General features: G+C 41.7%; 1 protein-coding gene across 1 annotated transcript in view; it reads left to right on the top strand.

The window, feature by feature from the left end:
- The window catches only part of itfg1 (integrin alpha FG-GAP repeat containing 1), a 357,461-nt gene that overhangs the window by 328,161 nt on the left and 4,254 nt on the right, over positions 1-25,046 (top strand). The window contains exons 15-17 of the mRNA XM_038806657.1: positions 4,429-4,553; positions 7,208-7,290; positions 14,768-14,885. Coding sequence (XP_038662585.1) covers positions 4,429-4,553; positions 7,208-7,290; positions 14,768-14,885 — 326 coding nt within the window. The remainder of the gene's footprint in view (positions 1-4,428; positions 4,554-7,207; positions 7,291-14,767; positions 14,886-25,046) is intronic.

Raw genomic sequence — 25,046 nt, 5'->3', positions numbered from 1 at the left:
TGGAAAAGATTTTATATAGATTTTTTGGGTTGCAATTATTAAATATTTGCCCCAGACATGAATTTTATACTGTTTATATGGTACAATATGGAACATGTTAATGAGGGCTGAGGCAGTCACCAAAATCACTGTTATCGTCTGCATGATGTTATAAATAACTAATGGATATTTTCCTATGAAATTAACGATTTGGCAGTTAAAGTAAAATGTGTTTGTTTAATAGTGGTGGGATCACCTATAGGGCACACACAGACTGATATTGCATGATATTGTTGCTGCTCTTAATAATGACCTATATTGCATATCGAATCAGATGATGTTTGTAACCAGGTGCCAACAAAGTGCATTATCATTTTACTAGGATCTTCTGTGATTTTTGGATGAAGTGATTGGTGAATCTTAAACGAGAGAAAATATCAGGCATGATTGAGGGGAAGGTTTAAAGGGGCCCAGAAACAGGAGAAGCACCAGGACCCATAATTTCCCTCCCTGGCCCTGAATAGGGTGGAAAGCTGCAGAACACAATTACTCCGTGAATGGTATTGAAATAGTAACAGGTAGAGTGAAAAGAGTGTGTGTAGAATGTGCCAGTAACAATGTCCAACTAGCATCCATAACAGATGGACATCCATGGTTCAGCCGTATTGTGCTCTAGTCATACCACAACTTGAGTACTGCAATGGGGTTGCAAGACACATAGAAATAATCTAACATTGGTGTTAGATCCTGGAGAAGCTTTTCAGCCTGGAATGGCGGAATCTGAGAGGAAAATGATAGAAGTACGTAAAATAGAAAATGATATGGAGATGATGAATCCAGAAGAAATTCTAAATGAAATGTGGAAGTAGGGAAAACGGCAGCGGTCCAAATTCGTCAAAATATATCTTTATGACTAAGAAGTTCTTCTCATGCAATCATCAACACATCAATGCACTAGAGATATTGAGGCAAAATCCCTTGAATCATTTAAGAGTGATTGGGTGTTGCAATAGTGATGGGATTGCAGGAGTCTTCTCAGCTGATAAAAAAGATTGGTTGAATGTTTTTCCTTGTCCATAATTATCTTGTGATCTTTGGTGGTAGCCTGTATTCTGCAAATAGATTAAGAAGGGTACGTCCTTGCAATTTTTCCTGTCAGTAACACAGAGGACTAATGTAGGGCTTTGCCAAAGACAAATGAATGTAAGTAAATCTATAGCTGTAATGTTACAACCTCCTCCCTTTTCCTTATCTGCCCTGTCATTTCTCCAGCCACCTCTCTAGCAACCCCACCAACCCGCCCCAACAATTGTTAATATATTGTTGGGGAGAGCACAGTTTAAATTACTTGTGCCTAAGCTTCTGCCAGATGTTTTATATTACATAGTTCTTAATGTTTGTTGCCAGGTTTGGAGACAAATGCAGTCTGTTTTTCAGGATCTGGGATTGCTGTATGGTGACTCATTCTGCAGAACAGCCGTTGATCTCTAATTGTGCACAAAAGCTGCTGCACTGAAGCAGTGCACCAGCAGGGATAACTGTAGAGTTGCAGATGAGAGTGGGTTGAAAGAACACCTACACAAAACCTTTTGTCAGACAGAAACCGCAAAACAGAGACAGACGCACAAACATGTAAAATACAGCGATGGTGGAACACTGGAAAAATACTACTAATCAAGACGCCCTTTTTGTTGTTTATTGAAATATTTCTACATGGAGTTCAATTAAAATATTGCTGTGATACCAGACTGATTATTTCTTTTGTCGACATAGGACAGTCATTTAAAGATTGTCATCATGGTCTAACAGACATTTTATGTAAGTGAACAGTTGAATCTGGTGTCATTCTATTCTTTGAAGAGCTCTTTGGGTCTTAATGACTGAGCATTGAGGGGGACTGCAGTATTTTGGTACAGCAAACTGGCATATTATTTATATATAAGTAGTTGCTGCAGACATGCCAATAATAATCCCTCAATGGCCATATCTATATTTGAATGACGAAAAGATTCTATTAGTCAAACATAAGATCTATGTTTGCTTGACCTCTTTAAAATACGGTAGTTGTTTTTTTTTGTAGCGTGTTCAGTATTCAACCTCATAAGAATAAATGCAAACAGTGTTACTTTATAACGTAAAGAAAAATGAAATTCAAATGTTTTGTATTTACATAGTAACATTGTAACAGTTTCAGGCATGACCTCAAATCCATCTATCCCACATTTGACATTTTTCTCAATAGCGCCAAATACCACAATTTGCAGTTTATATGGCTTCATGAAGATGGAAAAGGGAGACAGGTGGTTTATAAAATAAAAACAATCCACAAGAAATAACTGGAAGCATAGTCAGAACAATTTCAGGTTTGATGCATTCGGAGATAAGAAGCTAATCGCAAGGATGAGGGTGATGGATAAGCAGGGCAGGATACAGATAGTGGTGCAGGTTGGATGAGCTGGAGTTTGTTTATTCTGGAATGTTAGAGACTAACAAGGATGGTTGTGAATAAGTCGGGATCAGCAGTAACAACGGCCATGGATGGGGCCTTCCGAGGAGATGAAGTAAGGAAGGGTGTAAGGAATAGGTTACTGATGGCAGCGTGAGACTTGTGCACTGCCGGCACTATACCCTGTAAGGCAATATAAACGCACTTAAAGAATCTTCCAGTCAAAAATAATTTTAAAAGAAAATAGGATCTTCTACTACTCTTTACATAAATGTGTGTAACTTGTTTTAATTATTTCCAATTTCAAAGAGGAAATTAATAAAATGGTTTCCTTTCATCTAGCACCGAATAGACCTGATTTTGATTTTGGCAATGACTGAACAGTGCAAAATGGCCGTATACTTGTACTTGACCATAGCATTTCTGTGGGATTTTGCAACAGAACTTACTGTAGACTGCTCAAGTAGTGCAGCACTTCTACAAAAGTTTTGGGAACTGTTGAAATGGCTTCACCAATCCGATTGAAGAATTGCAAATGATTGGCATTGTCTAAACAGAAACAGTTAGTTTGAATAATTCATTCATTTTCAAATTGGGTGCAGAGAGTGGAACAAGAAGAAGGACGAAAAGATGGAAATAAGCAATAAGAGATGCAAAGGAAAAACTGGGAAACAGAGGCCGGAATTCTCCGGTCATTATGATTCACATTTCCCACCAGCAGTGCACCCCCGCCAGCAGGTTTCCCAGTGGTGTGGGTAATTACAATGGGAAATCCCATTGACAAGTGGCAGAAAGATAGAATACCACCGCCAGTGAACACAAGTGGCAAAGAAACACATAGCTGGCGGACCAGAGAATCTAGCCCATAATCTTTTATCATAAAATCTCCAACAATAATTAAGATAATGAACGAATGAGAATTAACACTGGTCAAAGTTAATTTTCAGTGCCAGAGAGATTGTTTGGAAGTAATTAAGACTTATTAATCCATTTAAAATATACTTTAAACTGGAATGGCCAAGCCCTAAAATTTTCTGTTGGGCTTAATAAGTGTACAACGACCGCAACTTCACATATATTCACATATTTCAATGTCAAATCTCTAAACAAACTACTGTCAGAGGAGTATGACAATGCAGAAAGCAGCTTTCCTGATTTCCTCATTTAGCTGTGGTCACGAGAGTTTGCTGCCAATTTACATGGTAACAAAACTGGGCACTGTTTGCCTCCCATTATTTCAAAGCAAAATCTGGCCCATTCTTTTCTGTTTCGTGATTAGCATGTACTTAGTGAAAAGTGTTTCAGAAATATAATCCCAAACAGTTGCAGGACCTGGATATGATAAAAATTGAGCATTTATGGATATTAAACATTCTGGTATTGGCATCTTTCAGTCTATTTTACCACTGATAATGCATCAAACTTGACCCTGATCAAGGAACGGGTATAATCTCCAATTGCGTGCAGCACAATCAACATCAGTGTGTGTGATTTGTCATGTGGTAGGATTTTGATTATATTTAGATTTTTTTTAAAAGGTAAGAAATAGAGTAAAGGGTTTTGTCTACAACAAGAAAGTCAACTAATATGAAAATGAAATGAAATGAAAATCGCTTATTGTCACAAGTAGGCTTCAAATGAAGTTACTGTGAAAAGCCCTTAATATGTCAACCTTCTGCACGAAATTCGGCCTGTAATGGTAAATGGCGCAGAATAGTGGCAAGAATAGATCTACTTGCTAACTTTCTCTTTCATTAAGTGAAGTTTTCCTTTTCTTTATCATTGTTATGGACATACAGCAGTTCCCAATCATAAAATATGCCCCCCCCCACAGAATATGTTTCAAATTTGTTTCGAAATGAGATGTGATAAAACGTTTCTTGTTAAAAGAATGTGAAGTTCTTTGAAATTGAATCTCATAATTAGATATATTGGAATTTCATGGCAGCCAAATATTCATGTCTTGCATTTTAATTTTCTTGATTAATCATATCTGCCTGCAGCGGGACAACTCAGCCAATCAGCACATTTTGCCCTACAGCTGCCCTATGTAGTGCTTGGCCTCGGACGCAGTGCAAACTTTCTTGACCATCTCTACGTTGGCATTCCTCGTCCTCGAGGAGAAAAGGTAATAATCCAGCAATTATGACATGGAAGTTTTGGATTGTGTGCGTGTGTCTGTCTATATATTGAAAATAGTTGCAATTTATTTTAAGTTTAGTATGGTTTTCAAATTTGTATAAATAGTTTCAAATATTCTTAATGCAAGGTTCTTAAAAAAAAATGTTTAAAAAGAATGTCTATTGACTCCACATTCAGCCAATAGATTGCATTTTCTCAGTCAAGGAGCTGGGGATAGGACAAAATTTACAGCAAGCAATTTAAACAGATTCTATCAACTACAACAAACAGAATTCCTGACCAAAACTACAGTCCGGCCTCCTGATAAAAGCAGGATTATTTGTCCAGCAGAATTCAGTTAGTGGAGGACAATTACGTGTTATACATTGTGAGTGTAAAATTAATCGAAGTGACTACAAGCAGGACAGCCTCCAGGCATGACTAACTGTAGCCAATGATTACCACTCCAACCATGACTTGTGACGTCACTGTATGCAACCTTGGGGGATAAAAACTTTATGCACATATTCTGAAGTACTTAAATTTAAAAATTTATTCTCACCTTTTTTAGGTTCCCTTCCGCCATGCATCATTCTTGATTGAGACAACTGATTTAATTTATTTTTCCAAACTCTTCCCAATTCTAAAAATTAAGATTGTGCAGGGTTATGGGGAGAAGGTAGGAGAATGGCATTCAGTGAATTTCTCATTCAGAGAGCAATGGGGTGAATGGCCCCTTGTAAATTTCCTCTAGCCAGCTTTTTGGAAACCCACAAGAATATTGTGGGTTATTTTTCTATCCCTTTATGCAGGGAGCAACTCAGTATATTTGAGCTGAAATTGGAAGTCACTGTATTGCAAGGCAAATTGTGATGTTTAAGTATTTTCCATTTTTTTTTAAATCTCTGATAATCTGGAAGAAAATAGTAAAATAATATTTGATATTCAATTTTTCTTTTAGAAATAATTAACATATGACTTTTCGTATCCGAGAATTCTGACAGCTGTTTTACTTTCAAATATCCACAGTGCTCTCCATTATGGTTTGACACAAAAGCTCTAATTTGGAAAGAATTTGACATCGAATTTGATATTGTGCTCAAAAAAATGCAGTGTGTTAAAAGCTATCAAATGCACTCAAAGCTATCTGTGAACTCAGAAACCTGTGTTGAAAGATGCAAGCAAATTCATTACTTAAGTAATATCCAAATTTATTCAGTTTTCATTTAGTTCAAAAAATAATATAGGACGGCACGTAGCACAGTGGTAAGCACTGTTGCTTCACCGCGCCAGGGACCCTGATTCAATTCCCAGCTTGGTTCACTGTGCGGAGTCTGCACGTTCTCTCTGTGTCTGTGTCGGTTTCCTCCAGGTGCTCCGGTTTCCTCCCATAAGTCGTGAAAGACCTTTTTAGGTGAATTGAACATTATGAATTCTCCCTCAGTGTACCCGAACATGCGCCATAGTGTGGCGACTAGGGGATCGTCACAGTAACTTCATTGCAGTGTTAATGTAAGCCTATTTGTGACACTAATAAAGATTATTATTATAATATCCAAACTTATTCAGTTTTTCTTTAGTTCAAAAAAATTGTTACGCTGTACAGTACAGGCTTCACAGCGCCACCGGATCTCCATCAGTTCTCAATTCATTTTAGTCCCATGGACCATACTATCCACCACCATCCCATCCCCCCAAGATCTAAGGGTGTAAATTCTACCATCCTACCCCCTCCCCAGATCTCGGGGTCTATGCTCTTCCCCATTGCCCTCTCCCTTCAGTCTAAGGACCTTGTGCTTCATCAAATTCTATGCATTGTCGGGACTGCAAGGCCCTTTCCTCCAGGGAGAGGGAGGAGGGTTGATGGGGTGGGAACAGCTGCAGTATGGGTGAGGAGGTGTGGGTGCTCTGATGGGGGGGGGGGGGGGGGGGGGATGGGCTGTGCAGGTTGTGTGCACAAATTATAGGTAATATAGAAGAACATAAAAGTATCACATCAAAACAAGATCTGCTTTTTCTAAAGTTAGCTCGGTTTTATGATGTTTGAAGCCATGAATATTCTGAAATATGGAAAATAAACTCTAATCATTTCTGGTGACCAAATGCTTAAGTTGCTAATCACAAATGTTTCCTGCAGTGATTTGGGTCAATTGGTGTCTGTTCAGTACTTGTAATGTTAAATTATAGAAAAATAATTGCCTGAGTGCAATTGATGTCAAATGATAGTCAAATGATAGTTAAATGATTGCCTTTGTGTGCAGTTGATGTTAAATGATGCTAAATGATTGCTTTTAAATATAATTGATATAAAATGAGTACAAATCAATGCTGTTGAATGCAAATGATGTCAGGCCATTCAGGTAGTGTTTGTTAGCACCTTCTCCTGCCACTCCTCCCAAAGTATCCACATTTTGTCCTTATCTTACAAAGTGTTGATAATCGTCCTGCCACTGCAAATCCTTGGGGATATTGGATGTTTACCATGGTGGCTTTGCCTGTTTCACAAATATTATTAAAATTGTCTCTAAATCCCCTTACCTGTAAGGAATCCTGTATAAATGCAAGTTATGCTGTTAAATAATTTCTCTCCCAAGTGAAGAATTGTATTTTTAGGTGAATGTTTTTCTGCCTAATTGTTTTCTCTTTTATTTTCTCTGATAGTCTACAAGAGAACGAGAATGGACAGCTATTATTCCAAATTCACAACTTATAGTAATTCCATATCCTCATAATTCACCAAAAAGGTAACATTTTCAAACCAATTTTATATCCATGTAATGTTGGTCTATTCCTGGAATACAATTAACGTTGGTGTTTCTTTTTAATGCCAGTTAACCTTTCGTCCCAGAAAGCCAGCCCATTCCTCTAAATATCTGTATTATTTTAGGACCACTGCATGATTTTTTTTTCAATTTCAAGTGATGTATAGTAATTGAAACAGACAGAAATGTTTGGAAGAATACTTGGTTTTCCTGGCCATAAGTGACATACTAGCTGAAATGGTTATTTCTAGCAGCTAAAGTGTTCAGCAGTCTTTGTTTTGGGTTGTGGTTCTTTCTGAATATTGAACAATGTATTCCTCTTGAGTTTATGTGTAACTGACCATAATATTTCAAAAGCTTCTCAAAAATCCACATTTTAATTAAGTCCACTGTTTATATTTGATGGAAAATAATGTTAGGTGAACTAATAGTGTTTGTGTTAATTGTGATTTATTGTCAAATATATCCCAAAAATAAGGTTCTAGATTCTCATTTTAAATATTATAATATGTTTATATTGGCCAGTGTTAGCCCCTCCACAGTTGCTGAATCGATCCACATTCGGTGCTAGCTTTGCTGTCATAAAAGTCCATGAATTCTGCACTGGCAACAACACTTGGTCTCAGAAACTGAGAATCCCGCCCCATAACTTTCATTAGAATTGAAAGCAAAACAGTAACAACTGTTGTTAACTGATCTATTTTAAAGTAATTTCTCAAACTCTTGTCTGTTTTTCCAAACTAGATATGGGCTTGAATTTTGTGGCAAGAGTAACATTGAGGGTATCAGCACTCATTGTCATTAAGGATGAATCTTTCTTTATTCGTCATGGGATGTGAGAACTGCTGGTTAGGTCATGAATTATTGTCCATCCCTCTTGCCCTTGAGCAGGTGGTAGTGAATTGCCTTCTTGAATCCCTACAGTCCTTGTGGTGTTGCTGCACTCAGTGATTTTAGAGGTAACAATTTTGTGCCTGCAATTGCGCAGTTAAATGCGGAAATCAGGAAGCTACTGTCCCAGTTTCCTTGCTTCTCCAGAAGCTGCATTCTGCTGGTACCTGACCAAGACTCGGTATTTAAATGCATGAACAGCGTGATGTTGTGGTACTTATCCATTACATAGCATTAAGCATTGCAAAAAAAGGTTAAGGCTTGTCCATTCATGCGTGAAGGAATTTTTAATGGCACGGTAAGTTTTAATTACTGTCAAACAACCTTTCTTAGCCTGAAAATTTAGTACAGTTCCTTCAGATTTTAATTGACAGAGATTTTTTTTTAAATATTCATTGTCTACTTTTTCTTTCTGGATCTTTTAGGTGGCACAGTGGTTAGCACTACTGCCTCACAGCGCCAGGGATTCAATTCTGACATTGGGTGACTGTGTGGAGTTTGCACATTCTCCCCCTGTCTGCGTGGGTTTCCTTGGGTGCTACAATTTCCTCCCACAGTCCAAAGAAATGCAGGTTAGATAGATTGTCAATGCTAAATTGCACCTAAGTATCCAAAAGGTTAGGTGGGGTTAAGGGATAGGGCGGGGATTGGGCTTAGTTAGGGTGGACTTTTGCAGAGTCGGTGCAGACTCAGTAGGCCGAATAGCCTCTTTCTGCACTGTAGGGATTCTATGAAATTTTATCTCTTTCAATTCCATCTTTCTTTTCCTCTCTTGATTTCCCTTTCTGTACATGGAATTAAATGTTTTAACTTACACTTTCCTGGTTTATACTCTGAATGCCTCAGTAAAGTTGCTTGCACTGTTTACACAGGTCCCAGACACTATGTAAAAAGGTGTTTTTCTGCTTAAGTTCTCTAACGACCACAAATCACAGTGTCAAAGCCACAAAGTTTAAGTCTAATAAACAGCAAATGTTGTTCTTTTCCTGCTGACTGCAAAATCTGGATATTATTGTTGCCACTTGAAGAATATGCATGGAGAGCTAAGGTTTTTTCAGGATCTGTGAATGCTGACTAAGTAGTAGCAAAATAACAAAGCGAATTATCAAATGTGAAATGAAACGGGAAAAAAAACACAAACAAAATAAATGTGCAAGCAAGGAACTGGAAATGCATTATGATAATGAACAAACTTGTCAAATAAAAACATTGAAGAAACGAGTAATGAACAAAGCACTAAAAGAATGGTTTAGAGTTAGAATATATAAAAAATATTTTGTTTGAAGTGGACAAAGTTTGAGAATCAAGACACTTGCAAAGAGAAAAAAGATTCCATGGGTTTTGAACAACCAAAGATAAACTACAATACAGGATTATAAAGATAAAACAATTTACAAGATCTAACTTATACTCTAAATTTCAGGGTTAATATGAGGTACATATGAATTAACAGGCAAACTGTGGTCGAATACACCACGCTACACAGTAAACAGCACCTGACACCAGCAGAGATTCGACGGATTTCTCAACAGCTCACCCAGACATCAGTAAACATTGAGAGTCAACCAATCTCGCTGAAACTCCATCTCTCTCATGAGGAATTCCATTCTTCACCTTTGAAGATCTTTTCTTGGAATTTTCTCCCAAAGTCGCTCCAACATGGATAGCCCCAATAACGGCACAGCTCACAGGGTTTCAATTTCATCTCCCAAGACTCTATTCCCCTGGGTTCCCGAGTCGACAATCCAGCACCAACTCAAATGCACAACCTCAGCCCTTCAGCCATGCTGAGCAGAATACTATTGCTCCAAGGAGATACCTTCGTCCCAATGGCTCGCAGCACGGAGTCACCAACCTTCTGCTGCCATTTTACATCTTCAAGGCATCTCCTGGGCTCTCAGCCTTTTTTCTGCTTGGAGTCTTTTGCTTGGATCCTCTCTTTTCTCAATTAGGACTTCTCCCTGCCCCTGTCTGGGATTCCCTTCTGATTATGACACTCTGCTCCAGATCACATGATTTCGGTTTTAGCACAATTTTCTTTTTGTTCTGTCGCACTGGGCCCTTCCTCGGGCTGAAGAACTCCAAAACACCGGATTGCACGGTCACCACCCACTACTAATCCACGCAAGCATGGAAACTCCCGTGGTGCAGTTCCTGGCCCACATACATAACACCTTTTCTCCTGGGGAAGGGAAGCTTCACTAGAATAATGTTTCTTTAAAATGTCTTCATTCAGGAAAATGAAATAGGAGGTTTGTACCCTTCGTAATAACAACTAATATAAAAAAGCAATGAAGTTATGTGAACTTTTTATAAATCATTAATTAGGCCTCAGTTGGAGTGGAGTGACCTATTCTAGGTGCACGAGAAGTATGTCAAGTCATCAAGAGTGGTGCAGGATTGATTTACTAGAATACCGAAGGAGACTCGGGACTTCAGTTCCGTCAATAACAACACGCCTTTATATAGCGTCCTTAACGTAATGAAACATCCTAAGGTATTTTTAGAAAGATGAACACAGATTTTGTAGGCACCAATGCCATAATATTAGGATTTTCAGTGTTGAAAAGGTTCATGTGTAGGACTGGAGAAACCGCCCACATAAATGATGTAAGATACACATGACTAAGAGTTGAGAAAGCGAATGCTCTCATGGCTTAAAATGAGTAACACCTAGTCTTGTATATCTGCACACTGTTATATATCTGCATATGTTTATGATTATCCAATAAACCAGTTATTGTTCAGATATGACAATGTTTCAGAAATCATTCCTTAGCCAGTCACAACCAACATACAACTTGATGCCAGCTGTGCGGGACCCCAAAATCCCCAAATATCAGCTTTTTAAAAAAAATGATTATCCAACCTGAAATTGAGAGTTCAAAATCTCCAAAAGATCGCCATAGAATATGTGGGGACGGGGGCAGGGAAAATAAAATCAATGGTTCAGCTTACGAAGCGCTGCACCATAGCACATGGTTTTCTGTGGAAACGCCCTAATCCAGCAACAGAGTCAAAGAACTTAGCGATGATTGAGGGAGGGGGAGCAAACCTTGGATAAGGCACAAAATCTTCAACTTAACGGTGAAAGAAGCAAGCAACATTGGGGAAAATTAAATTTTTAGCGAGCATTGGTTCCAATACATTCCGTAGTCCTAGGTTGGTGCTATTACATATGACGATCACAAGGTAGTAATTGAGTGGAGTGGGGGGGGGGGGAAATCAGCTGCTTAAAAATTATTCAGCAATGGGAGGAAAGCAGTGAACAGCGCTTAATAGTAACTTCCAGTGATTTCACTTAAAGTTCTGCAAAGGTTAAGTACAATTACCAAAAATGGTCAAAGACCGGCAGGTGTAAGTGCAAAGTTGGTCCAGGCAGGAAACCTCCACTACTGTAACAGTGATTTTTTTATAAAAGTCATGGCAAACTGCCAAAAATCTTAACCCAGCGATGGATTCTGAATTCTGTTTGGGCGTATGGATGAGCCAGAATTGGGCGCTATGGAGGAAGATATTTTAAGGATCAAAATTGCTTCTGGATGGACTTCCGGTGTCGGCGGGCAGGAGGCCGCCGCACATTGGAGGGCTCCCGATAGGGAACGGCATTTTTGGGGTTGGGTTTAACGCCTGGTCCCAGGAGCAACGGAGGCGGAAAAAGCAGGGAGAAGGCACAGTGAAGGCACATGTCGAAAATAAATTTAAAAAACGGCCATGAAAAAAGCGGCTGAAAGTCCGTCGGGACATGGAAAGGTCACCGCGGGGACAGTGGCAAGGAAAGTGGAGGCTAGGGCACCAGGTGAGGCCGCATTGCCCACGGCTGAAGAAATGACTACGGTGATGGCCATGGAATTCGAAGGGCAGTTCACAAAACACATGGAGGCGATGAGGAAGGAGATGGGGGCAGTATTGAAAGTGCTCTTGGAGAAGGTGATTGCCCCGGTGAAGGCGGCGGTATTGAGCGCAGTGGCGGAGGTGCGGGAGCAAGGTGAGGCGCTGAAGGAAGTGGAAGAGATATTATCGCAGCACAGTGATCAACTTACCTCGATGGAGAAGGAGATGCGGAAGATGATGGAGATCAACAAGGGTCTGCGAGCCAAAATGGATGACTTGGAAAACAGATCCAGGCAACAGAATCTGAGGATTGTGGAAGGCCCGAGGTCGACTGAGTATTTTGCCACGATGCTGGCGAAACTATTGGGGGAGGGAGAACGATCCCTCCCGATTTGAACTGAATCGTGCACATCCGTCATGGAGGCCTATACCAAAGGAGAGTGAGCCACCAAGAGTAGTGACTCTGTGTTTCTGTAGGTACAGTGTGAAGGAGAAGGTCCTGTGCTGGGCAAAGCAGAAGCAAGTGGTGCAGTCGGCTGGAGCTGGTATACGCATATATCAGGACTTTACGGTAGAGCTGGCGAGGAGGCAGGCTGCCTTCAGCCGGTGAAGAAGGCACTGTACAACAGGAAGGTGCAGTGCGGCATAGTATATCCAGCGAAGTTGAAGGTGACCTACAAATCCAAGGACTTTTATTTTGGGACGGCGGAAGCAGCAGAAGAGTTTGCGAAGGAAGAAGGGCTGTGGCAGAATTGAGAAATGGTCATGTACCGATGTAGCCTCATGTAACTGTATTTTTTCAGTGCATGCTGGTGTATGTTCTAAACGAGCCAACGTTGTACATATTTGGACACGGGAAGAGATGGGACTTTGATTTGCAATGCTAGTTCTTTGGGGCTTGGGTGTGTATGCGGGGTTTGTGTGCTAAAGGGGATTTCTTGGTTTTCCTGGAACCAGGCTGGGGGAAAGAGACCCCGGCTGGTGAACGGGTGTGAGGTGGGGGGATGGGCTGCGGCCATCGGTGCCTGGCAGAACAGGTTCCGATGAGTCTAGCCGGGGTGGAAAGTTGGGGGGAAGGAGCAGAGGTTGGGGGGAGGAGTTTTATAAGAGGAAGTGGAGGGGAGGAGTCGGGGGGGGGGGGTGTTTACAATTCATGGGTGTAATTTACGGTACTCTTTCGGGGATTGGATGGCATTGAATGTGAGGGGGATAGGGGTGGACTCTATAGGTCACTGGTGACCATAGGCGATTCCTTTTTCTTTTGTCCTTTGTTTTTCCCACCGTGGGAGGGTTTGTTTTATTTGATGCTTATATTGTCAGGTGGGCCATTGTTTGGGGTGGTGGGAGGATGGGATCGTTGTTGTTGATAAGGGGATTGACTTTGTATTTGTTACCGTTTACTGCTTGTTGGTGGCCTGTAAATTCTGAAGAAAAATGTGAAAATGGCGAATAAAAATATTTTACAAAAAACAAATTGCTTCTGGATTGGACAGTAAAAGCTGGATTCTCCACTGCCTGCTGCTGGTAGTAGGGTTCCCAATACGGCTGGCGTGGGGCTCAGATTTGGTAACACCAATGATTGTCTGTTGAGTAACATCCTCCCGCTGATTTGATAAGGTTGAGGTCGACAGGCGTTTCAGCTCAGAAGAGAAAATTCTTCTTGCAAAAAACATATAATGCTTTCAGTATCTGTTTGCTCTTGCTTTGGAGCATTGCTTGCAACATGCTTATGACTTGTAGTTAGGGGTTGGGGTGGCACGGTGATATAGTGGATTCAAGCAGAGGAAAAAGAGGATCAAGCCTAGATCCAGATAAGAGAACTGCCCATAATACATTTGAAGTGTTGAGAGTCAAACTGGCAATGTAGTATGTGTGTTTGAATGTAAAAAATATTTTTACGAAGACTTGAGTTCAGGGTTGGAAGGGTTAATGGGTGTGGCTGGAGAAACAAGACCCCCCACATAATGATCGAGAAGGGGAATGCTCTTGGCTTAGACTGAGTCACATCTGGTCTTGGTATATTTGTATAAAGTTATGTTCATTCAATAAAACAGTTATTGTTCTGACATAACTTTGTCTTAACAATCATTCCTTAGTCACAACCAACATACAGCAAACACTTTCAGGGACTTTGGGGAGGAAGGGTCAAGGGCTGCTTTTTTTGTATCAAGAAGCCAGATATTCTGGGATTTTCCTCCTTGGAGCAGACAATGTTATGAAGAGACTTTATAGAGGTGTTCAAAAGTATGGCCTATTGACTCCATTTCTAAATAGAGAAAGGTTTGGTCACCAGAGTACACCGATTTAAGATAAATAGCTAAAGATCCAGAGGAGAATTTGATTTTTTTATGCAATGAGTTATGCTATGGACTGTACTGCCTGAAAGGGTGGTGGAAATAGATGCCATGCTAACTTTTAAAAAAGTATTGGATAGGTGGAAACAGCGGGGCAGTGGGATTAATTGGGTAGTTCTTTCAAAGAGCTGACACAAGCATAATGGACCTAATGGCCTCCTCCTCCTACAGTATGATTCTAATTTTTTTCAATGATAATCACAACAATACATACTATTAGTTGTATTTTTCAATGTTTTCAAAAGTATCCTAATTGAGCAAACATTACGGCAATAGTACATAAAAGTTAAATTATTTTTAGTTCTCAAATAGTTTTAAAATACTATTGTCTCGCTGAAATGCTAACTTCATTAATTTATTCTCCTTTCTTCTTTTCACAGCTGGAGTGCCAAATTATATTTGACCCCCAGTAATATTGTACTGCTTACAGCCATAGCCTTAATTGGAGTCTGTGTTTTCATTTTGGCTATAATCGGCATTTTACACTGGCAGGAGAAGGTATTTATTTTGAAGTTTCAATTAATGTTTATGTCTAATGCAAAGGATTGGGGTTTTATACATCAGAGTTATTATTTCAGAAGTATTCAAGCTGTCACATTTACAATGAATCAGTGAATGTTATCATGGTCACAAGAAGGCAACACCATTATATTCATTTACCTTAATTGCTGTTGATGTTTTCAGTATTTAACAACACAGAATTTCTGATAAATTACTATTTTTTCTTGCTATGTAGCATCCTTTCTTGGAACTATGTACAAGGTAAATAGCAAGGTTATCCACTAGAAAAAAATCACTGATGCTGTATTAAAAGAAGCATTGTCCAATGATAGGGTTATAACCTCCTGACCAACAGTCATTTTGAGTGCCATTGCCTTAATCCTCATTCTGACACTATCTAATTTTTCTGGACATTGACTCAAGTTGCCCAAAACTGTTTGAAGACACGGTGTCCTGTGCAACCCTAAAATGAGTTTCTGACGGCTCATCTTCTCCATCATGAAGACTAACTGTTTCCATCTCTGTGTTGGCACCCTTTTCCGCTCCTACCACACCCCATCAACGACTGAAACTTTCCTTCATGCCTCAGCCTAACCTAATCCCTGTACCCTCCTGCAGTGCTGCAACGTACCCTGAAATCTGTGTTCCTCTGACTCGGGCCATTTGTGCATTCCAATCTCCCTTCATCCCATTGTTAGCCCTTCCCTCGAGAATAGCCCTCCTCAATACATTAACCTCTCTCTGCTCTTTAAATCGCTCCTTAAAACCCACTTCTTTGATCAGGCATTTCGTCATCCCTTTTATATTTTTCTTTGGTTCAACATCTATTTTGTGTTGTACAGTACCTCTGTGAAAAGCCTTAAGATATTTTTCGAAGTTAAAGAGCTCGTATAAATGCAATAGATGACTGAAGAAGGTGTTATTGAGTAGAGGATCAGTGAATTTATTGGGTTTTTTTTACAATTCCCTTCTTCCTCAAATGAAAAATTGCTGTGAAACTCAGGATTATGTCCAAGATGACTGTAAAAAAAAAAACTATGAATATGCCCATTTTACCATGTTTTTGGTATTGCAACATTGGGGTGACATCCAAAAAACAATGCTTTCATATGTTACATAGAAGGTAATCCCCAACTTAACTTATGAATACTTTTTCAGAAGAAACAGAAACTGCAGTACTGCACAGCAACAGCTTGATTAACTATTTATAATAAACTCCTGGAGACAGAGACAGGAAATAAAGATTCTCATGCGGAGCACTTTCAAGGATTGAAAGAGACTCGTAGGGCCACTAATTTTGCTTTGTTGCTTGTTGAGTATCCTTTACAAACTGCAGCAGTCTGAAATAGCTGTACTTCGTAGGAGGCGGTCAAGCAAAGTTCGTACATCCAGAACATCCACAAAATTATAGAAATTATGTTGGATGTTTAAAATCCAGCAATAATATTTGGTTAAAACCTTGCAAATATCTCTTGTAACTTTATAAAGATTTGTCTATACATAACTATAGATTTATCAGAATATGTTTGAGCAGAAGCACTGGAATCAAAATTGTACAGTTTTAAAGGGGAGTGCAGAAACTTGGTATATGTACACAAATCTTTAAAATATGTCTCGTTCTTAGAGATTGAAGAAGCGATTTATTAGAATGGTACTGAGGATGGGGGACTTAAGTTGTGGAGGGACTGGAGAAGCTGGGATTGTTTTCTGGGGAGCAGAGAAGGTTAAGAGTAGTGTAGTGTAGATTTGTCCTATTGTGTGCTATGTATAGACTGACAAGTGTAGAACAGTAAGGCAGGCATTAGGTCAGCAACCATTTCTGATGTCCATCAGTAACCAACTCGACAGCATTGACAGAACACATCTTTGGTATTTTGTTATCAACTCTTCTGTTGCATTCCAAAGTTAAGAAAGTGATGGTTACACATGCATTCTACTTGTCATTTGAGTGGTAGATTTATTATCGAATTTATTGAATTAAATTAAACAACATGCCATTGTGGAATTTGAACCCATGATCTTGGATTAATAAGCCAATACCATAACCACTAGACTACTATGTAGTTTATGATTTTTGCATTTGTGCTTCTTTGTCTTTATAACTTAATTCAATATTTCAAGGTTCGATGCAATGCTCTACACTTTCAAAGTCTGGTAAATCTTAAGGAAGCATAACATAAATCTGGTAGTTAGAAACATTTCTCCAATAAAAGTTTCATTTTGCTAACCTGGGCACATCACCAAAAGCTTACCTTGATCACAAAGGAACATAGATTTAGTATTCACTCACAAAAGTGATCTAAAACCTAAACCTGTTGAACTGATCATCTGATTGGATTTAACATTCTTGCATGAGTAAAGTTCAAATGAGCCAAGGTTCCTGCTCCTGATTAGTATTGGCTGAGTGCAGAACTGATGAAACAACCTGAAGATTGTCGCTACTGAAGTACAGTCATAAATGACTGCTCAGAAGTGGTACTGAGAACTACTAGCATTGAACTTAGATCTCTGGAGGGAAAAAAATCATTTTTCTTCCAAGCCTTCAAAAATGGTTCATTGCTAGTCTGATGATGTAGTCTGCTTTCCTGCTACAGTGAAAATAGACTGCCTGTTCCCTATAGGAACAATGTCCTTCAGAGCATTTAAAGAAAAAACATTTCTTCACTATGAAAGCAGATTATTAATAAAACTATTGGCCTTAATTTCTCACTAAATTAAGAGTCCACATTTACAAACATATATTCAATGTCTCATGTTTATTGGCTTGCTGAAGATCTGTTTTGTGCACCATGTTTTTGAAAATTTTAGTTTTGCTTCTTTTCAGAACAGTTATTTTAAAAAGTAATATTATGGCAGGTTTAAAGTGTGCTGATTTAGAACTGTCAAGAAAATGTTCTGGTTGGTGGAATATTTGGTCCCAGCAGAGCACAGGGAAGTGAGGGCTGACAGATCGATATTTCCACTTCCCCACCCAAATCATGCAGTGCTTAATCTTCCAACCAGCCTAAAGTACTCCAGTCTAAAGTGCTCTCATATTCATGAGCTCAGCTTGCACATATGAAGTGGGCAACAAACAAAAATGTGTTCTGAGCTATTCCGGAAGTGAAAATTTAGAGCTGTATTGATGTTTTTTTCACTTCTTCAACCTAAACTCTTAAAATAAATTTTCCATCAAGTACCCTGCCATGAATTTACTTGAAGGTGGAAAAGAGGCATGATAAACATGTTCACCTGTACCAAAGGCTAGCTGCCTGCATTCACCCTTACCCACACCTACAGATCCAGGAATATTTCTGGATATTTTACTTCATCAGCAAAGCAATAGCAGAGTTGCGCCATCTCCTTGAACCTAAACAACCTCTACCACAAGGACAGCACTTTGCCTCAGGTTCATTTCAACATCATGACAAACCATCATCCAAAGATGTATGCGTAATTCACTGTATTATTGTTCAGTATCATTACTTTCCTCAAGGGAAACTGCAAGCATATTGAGAGAGTGCAGCAATTTTCCTGTATTACAGAATTCCCCAAAGTTTGGCTGTTTTAATGGCAGCCACATAACCATCACACAGTCCGACACAAAATCCCATGTCATCCATGACCCACAGGGGCTTCTACCCCCATCAATGCCAGTTAGCAGAATAGATGTGAATAACCATTTTACAGGAGGCAACACTCATGATTCACGGAATCATCTTATAATTAAAAGTATCTGCTTTGCTTTACAGTGGAGATAGACTTGAAGAATGGCTTCTTGGTAACAGAGCTGTTCAGCACCAACTCATTATAGCACTATGAAAACAAAGACCAACAGATGAATGGAGATATTATAAGGCATACTGAATATGTTTGTTTGCCCCACATTTTTGACAATTCTAGTTTGGTCCTTTGCGATGTAGTTATTGAAAAGCAATATTATCAGGCTTATGAAGCTACCACATCAGACCAGGACCAAGCAGCCACTTGATTGATACCTCCATCCATCACAGTCACTCACTCCACCAACAGTGCACTGAGGCTGCAGAGTGCATCATCTACAAGATGTATTGCAGCAACTCGCCATAGCTGCTTCAACGGCATCTGTCAAGCACGCAGTGTGCTATCTAGAAGAATAAGGGCAGCAGACACATGGGAACACCTGCAGATTACACACCATGTATACCACCACTCCTCCATTACGATCAAAACCCTGGAACTCCACCCCGAAAAGCACTGTGGGTGCACCTACACCACATGGACTGCAACGATTGAAGAAGTCAACTGACCAACACTGACAGTATTAATGATGAGCAAAAATGCTGTCCTTGCCAGCAATGCTCACATTCCATGTCCAAATTTAAAAAACATAATTATAGACCATGTGGCGATGTCTTTAAGCAGCACTTGGACAGATCAGGAAGTAATATGGCTACATATCAGTTAATTTCTATTTGCTGCATGCTACGCAACTTACTAATAAAGCCATCATGCAGAGCTGCACTGATAGAGGTACTAGATCCTTCCATCAATACTGCTTGAATTTGCCTCATGGTATACAGACAATATATAATGATCAGAAATACTGCTTGTATTCCGGTAGCAACTTTTGTTGTAGTTTTAAAGGATAGACTTGCAAACCACAAAGGTACAAACAAATGAGAGCTTTATTGGAAAGGTGTTTACAGGCTGTTAGGGTACACTGAAACAGACGATCACGGCATCAATATGTCGCGTGATGGGACTCCAAAAGTGCCGTTGTGAAGACCAGGAGCAAACGTGAATACAAAACGCTTTCCTTCCCCTGTACATTAAATGTTCCTGCAATTAATAACAATATAACATTAACAATCAAAATTTACAATATGAACAATTAATAAACACAGCAGTCAATAAGCTAAACATTTCAGAAGACATTGATTTCTGTGTGGTTGTCGGTGAACCTCAAGCGACTGCATTTTTGTGTTGACTGCAACCTCTGGTGGTTTTGGTTTAGTTTGGACTTCGTCCAAAGTGTCCTCAACTGTTTGACAGTTGTTTCTGGTATTGTCAAGTTCTCCAGAATGCCTCGGCCTTCACTTGGCACAATTTGTTGCAGACTCTCAGTTAATTCGGTCTCTGGCAAAGTAGTTCTAGTTGTTAAAAGTTGATAGGCTTCCAATGGCGACATGTCGGAGAAGGTTGCACGTTGGAAAGCTCCCTCTAGAGTCCTGCGATGTTAGTCCTTTCCACTTTTTTGGGGGGAGTGGAAATCTTCAGAAAATTTGACCCGATGGAGACTTGGTTAGCAAAGAGTGTTGAAGAACCAGCGAAAGAATACTGGGAAGAAGGATTTGAATGCCAGTCCGTCGGCAAGGTCAAGCACAGCGAAAGTTGCATTGGCAGAGAAGATGGCGGAGGCAAGCTCGCCGGGTGTGGCCATCTGTATAACGGTAGAGACACTGGAAGAGATGATAGTGGCAGAATTTCAATGACAATTAAACAGGCATTTCCAGAGGCATGGAAGGGAGATGTTGAAATCATTCTAGCAATCGGTGGAAGGTCCGCTGGCTCCGAACATGGAATTACTGGGAAGAACATTGGGGGCAGTGAGGGAGCAGCGTGTTGAAGGGGGTGGAGGAGGCACTATCGAGGCACAGTGACCAGCTCGCCTCACCGGGGAGTTGAACTGGCTGAGGTGGAGGACTGAAATCAGGGCCTGAGAGCCAAGGTTGAGAACTTTGAGAATAGATGGCAGTGGCAGAATTTGAGAATCGTGGGGCTAACTGAGGAAGTCGAGGACCCGAGGCCGACAGTTAATTGCGACGATGCTGAGGAACCTGATGGGGAGTGGGATGTTCATCCAATCCACCCCCCCCCCCCCCCCCCCCCCCCCCCCGTGGAGTTGGATAGGCCCACTGATCACTTCAGCCAAAACCGCGGGCGAATACTACCGAGGACGGTGATAGTCTGCTTCCATCGTATCAGTCCAAGGAGAGGTTGCTGAGGTGGACCAAGTAAACACGAGGGGTGATGTAGGATGGCGCCGGCATTCTTATCCACCAGGATCTTACTGTGAACCTGGCAAAGAGGTGGGCGGCCTTTAACAGGGCAAAGGCAGCATTATACAAGAGTGGAGTATGCTTTGGAGTGATCTACCCAGCAAAATTGAGGGACCATTACGTTGACACGGCAGAGGCATTCATAATGGCAGAGCACTGGCTCTGGATTGAGCATGGTGGATGAAAGACTTTGTTGCTGTTGGGGGTGGTTGGGGTCAAATGTTTTTTTGTTTTTGTTAGTCTAGGTGTTTTGATTCCCTTGGGCTGAACATGGGGGTTTGGTGTCAGTGGAGGTGTGTGTGTATGGTGTGTGTGTGGGGGGGGGGACTGTGTTTTGCTAGTAAATGGGATGTTGTTCGCTGAACCTGTTTAGTCAGGTTTTGGTGTGCGTAAATGTGTGAATTGTGGGGGTTGGGGGATTGTGGGGAATGAGGTGGTTTCAAGAGGAAGCCAATGGGAGGTTTCTGGGAAGGGGAGGGGGCAGTGGGTTGACAATGACTGGGAGCAAGGGATGGGTCCACCCATTGGGTGGGGCTTGCTGCCATCTTGTGTGGGCTGCGGGCTTTGGAACTCGGAGGATGGGAGCATCCCTAGAGGGGTGATGGCTGTGAGCAGGAAGAGAGGGTAGAGAGCCCCAGTTCGATTGCTGACATGGTATGTCCGCGGATTGGGAGCTCTGGTGAAACGGGCGAGAGTTTTTGCGCATTTAAAGAATCTGAGGGCCAAAGTGGTGCTGTTGCAGGAGACCCACTTGTGAGTGAAGGACCAGATAAGGCTCCGGAAATGTTGGTTGAGTCAGGTGTTCCAATCGGGATTTGATAGTAGGGCCCGGGGGTTGGCAGTCTTGATTAATAAGAGAATTTATTTCCAGGGGGAGAAGGTGGTGGCAGATTGCGGAGTGGATGTTATTTGGTAAATCGGTTGTTTTGCCAAGCATTTGTGCCCGAACTGGGATGACGTTGATTTTATGAAGAGAATGGTGGCAGCAATCCTGAGCATGGACATGCATCAGTTGATCTTGCGGGGGGTCCTGAATATGGTATTGAACTCGAAGGTGGGCCATTCCAAGCCAAATGGGGGAGGGGTGGGTGATGGCCGAGAGTATTGGCGGCATTTATGAAGGAGATGGGGGGAGCAGATCCATGGTAATTTTGCACTCGGGTGGGGGGAGTGGGTCTTTTATAATGGGGAGGATGTTGTTGCCGGGGGTGAGGAAATGGAGTATTCGGGGATTGTGGTTTCTGACCATGCCTCCGCACCTAGTTGACGTGGTGCTGGATGGGGGCCGGCCCAATCACCGGCGTGGAGTTTGGATGTGGTGTTGCTAGCAGATCTGGATTTTTGTGTACGGGTGGCCAAGGTGGTGGATGAGTACGTAGAGTTTAACAAGAATGGAGAGGTTTCGCCCTCTGTAATATGGGAGGGTCTGAAGGCAGTGGTGAGGGGGGAAGCGTTTGCATACAGGTGGATAGCGAAACAAGGGAGGAACCAGAGCGCTCGGTGAATGAGATATTGGAGGTGGATGGGAAGTATTTGAAGTTTCCTACTCAAGAGCTTTTGGCCAGTAGGAAACACTTTGATCTGGTGGCCACAGATAAGGCGGTGCGGCAGTTGAGACGGGTGAACGGGGCAGTTTAAGAGTACTTGAGCTAGTTGAGGCAGCAGGCGGCTTCCCGGGAAATTATCTAGGTTCGAAAAGGGTGGGGAGGTGGGGTGTACTAGTACTGGGGCCGGAAAAGGTGAACGGCGTGTTTGAAGTGTTTTAGAAGATGCTGTACAGTTTGGAGCTGCCAGATGATGATTCGGACAAAGTGGAGTTTTTGCTGGGATTGGAGTATCCGGGGGTGGACGAGGAAGATCCAGAAGAGTTGAAGGAGCCATTGGTGGTGGAGAAGGTTAGGAAGGCGATAGGATGTATGCAGTCGGGAAAAGCACCGGGGCCGGGTGGTTTATATAAAGTTTGCAGACCGATTGTTTAAAGAATGGTGCACTGGTGGTCACTCCTGGGGACGATGAGTCCATTTCATTCTTGAAAAAGGGCAAGGACTCGGTGGAGAGTGAGTGATACCGGACAGTTTAATTGTTAAATGTGGATGCAAAGATTCTGACAAAGGTGCTGGCGCTCAGGGTGGAAGGGTGTCTTCTGCAGGTGTTCGGGGAGAAGGGTAGACTATTATCTCCTAATGTGCGTTGCCTACTGAATGTGGTCCTGTCTCGGGCAGAGGGAGGGGAAACAAGGTGATAATGACATTAGATGCAGAGAAGGCTTTTGATAGGGTAGAGTGGGGGTACTTATTTGTGGTGTTGGAGCAGTTCGGGATAGCGTCTAAGTTTATGTTAAGGGTCAAACTGTTGTACAAGGAATCAAGGGCCAGTGTTCGGACAAATAATGTTAGCTTGGGTTATTTTTGATTGCATTGAGGAATGAGGCAAGTGTATCCTTTTGTCCCCCCTGCTATTTGCCGTGGCCATCGCTTTGAGAAGTTCGGATAAGTGGAAAGGGGTAATGAGGAGGGGGGGGGAACATAGGGTGTTGCTTTATGCCAATGATCTTTTGTTGTACATTACGATGGTTTGGGGCATTCTTTGGTTACAAATTGAATTTTGAAAATCGCAAATGTTTTCCAGTTACTCCGCCGGGAAGGAGATTAACTTGAGGGTACTGCCATATTGTTTGCCAAGCTCTCACGATTGGGGGCAGCTCCAGAAGTTAAATTTCATGGGTTTAGTGAGTAAGAAAGGTGGATTTACAGAGGTGGGACAGTCTCCCTCTGTCTCTTGTTGGGCAAGTACCATGGGTTAAAATGAATATTTTGCCAAGGGTTTTCTTTTTATCACCGTGCCAGCCGGTGTTTCTACCAAAGGTGTTTTTTGTGGGGGGTGGAAGGTTTGATCTTTTTCTTTATATGGGCGGGTAAGGGGGCAAAGATTTGAAAAAGGGTCCTACAGTGGGACCAGCAGTCTGGGGGTTTGGTGCTGCCGAACCTGATTTGCTACTACAGGATGGCAAATGCAGAGATCAGGAGGCAATCTGGGTGAGGGTGGCGGCTAGGTCTTGTAAGGGCATGGGGCTGTGGGTGTTGGTGACAGCTCTGATGCCATTTGCTCTGGGAAATTTTTCAGGGAATTGGTGGAGTTGGCTACATTAAAAATATGAAGCAATTACGGTAGCACCTAAAGGCCGAAGATGACGCCGATTAGAGGCAATCACATGTTTGAACCGGCTATATTTGATGCTAGGATTAACGGTTGGGAGAAGGGGGTGGCAGTAATGGGGGATTTAATCCTGGAGGGGCGGTTTGCGAGTTTGGTCGAGTTAGTGGAGAAGTACGGATTAGCGCAGTTTGAGGGGTTCAGATACTTGCAAGTTTGGAATTTTGCTGGGACGATTTTTCCGATCTTCCCGGGGTTGCTGTCGTCGTTGGTAGAGAGGGTACTGTCGTCAGCGGGGGTGTGAGAGGGGAATACTTCCGGACTTTATGGAAAGATTCTGGCGTAGGACACAGCAACGCTGGGGGGGGGGGGGGGGGGGGGGGGTGGAATTAAGGCCAAGTGGAAGGAAGAACTAGGGGGGAAGTGGAGGAGGAGGTTGTCGTGTGAAGTGTGAAGCCCTGCGGAGGTTCAATGACGTGTCGCCATATGTAAGGCTCGGGATCAAACAACTAAAGGGCGGATGTTTAAGGGGGTAGAAGATAGGTGTGAGGGGCTTGGGAGGGACCCAGTGAATCTTGCACATATATTCTGGGCATGTTCTAAGCTAGCGAACCTTTGGGATTCCTTCTTCAGCACCATGTCGGCGATCTTACAAAGGGAATTGGAGCCTGGTCCCCTAGAGGCCATCTTCAGAGCGTCGGACCTGCCTCAGCTGTAGACCGGTGCGGGGGCAGATGTTTTAGCCTTCACCTTGCTGATTGCCCACAGGCAGGTCCTGTTGGAGTGGAGGTCAGCCTTGGAATGGTTGGCGGTCTCATGGAGCTTTTGTACCTTGAGAAAATTAAATACATGTTAAGAGGTTTAATTTGGGTCGTTTTACACAGGTGTGCAGCCATTTATCATGTATTTCAAAGAACTGGTCACCGTCAAAAACAGGGATGGGGGGTTAGGGAGTAGTTTATCTGTTTTGTATTTACATATTTAT

This window comes from Scyliorhinus canicula, chromosome 9 (genome assembly GCF_902713615.1).
Source record: "Scyliorhinus canicula chromosome 9, sScyCan1.1, whole genome shotgun sequence".
Taxonomy (NCBI): Eukaryota; Metazoa; Chordata; class Chondrichthyes; order Carcharhiniformes; family Scyliorhinidae; genus Scyliorhinus; species Scyliorhinus canicula.
This window is presented reverse-complemented; position numbering and strand designations above follow the sequence as displayed.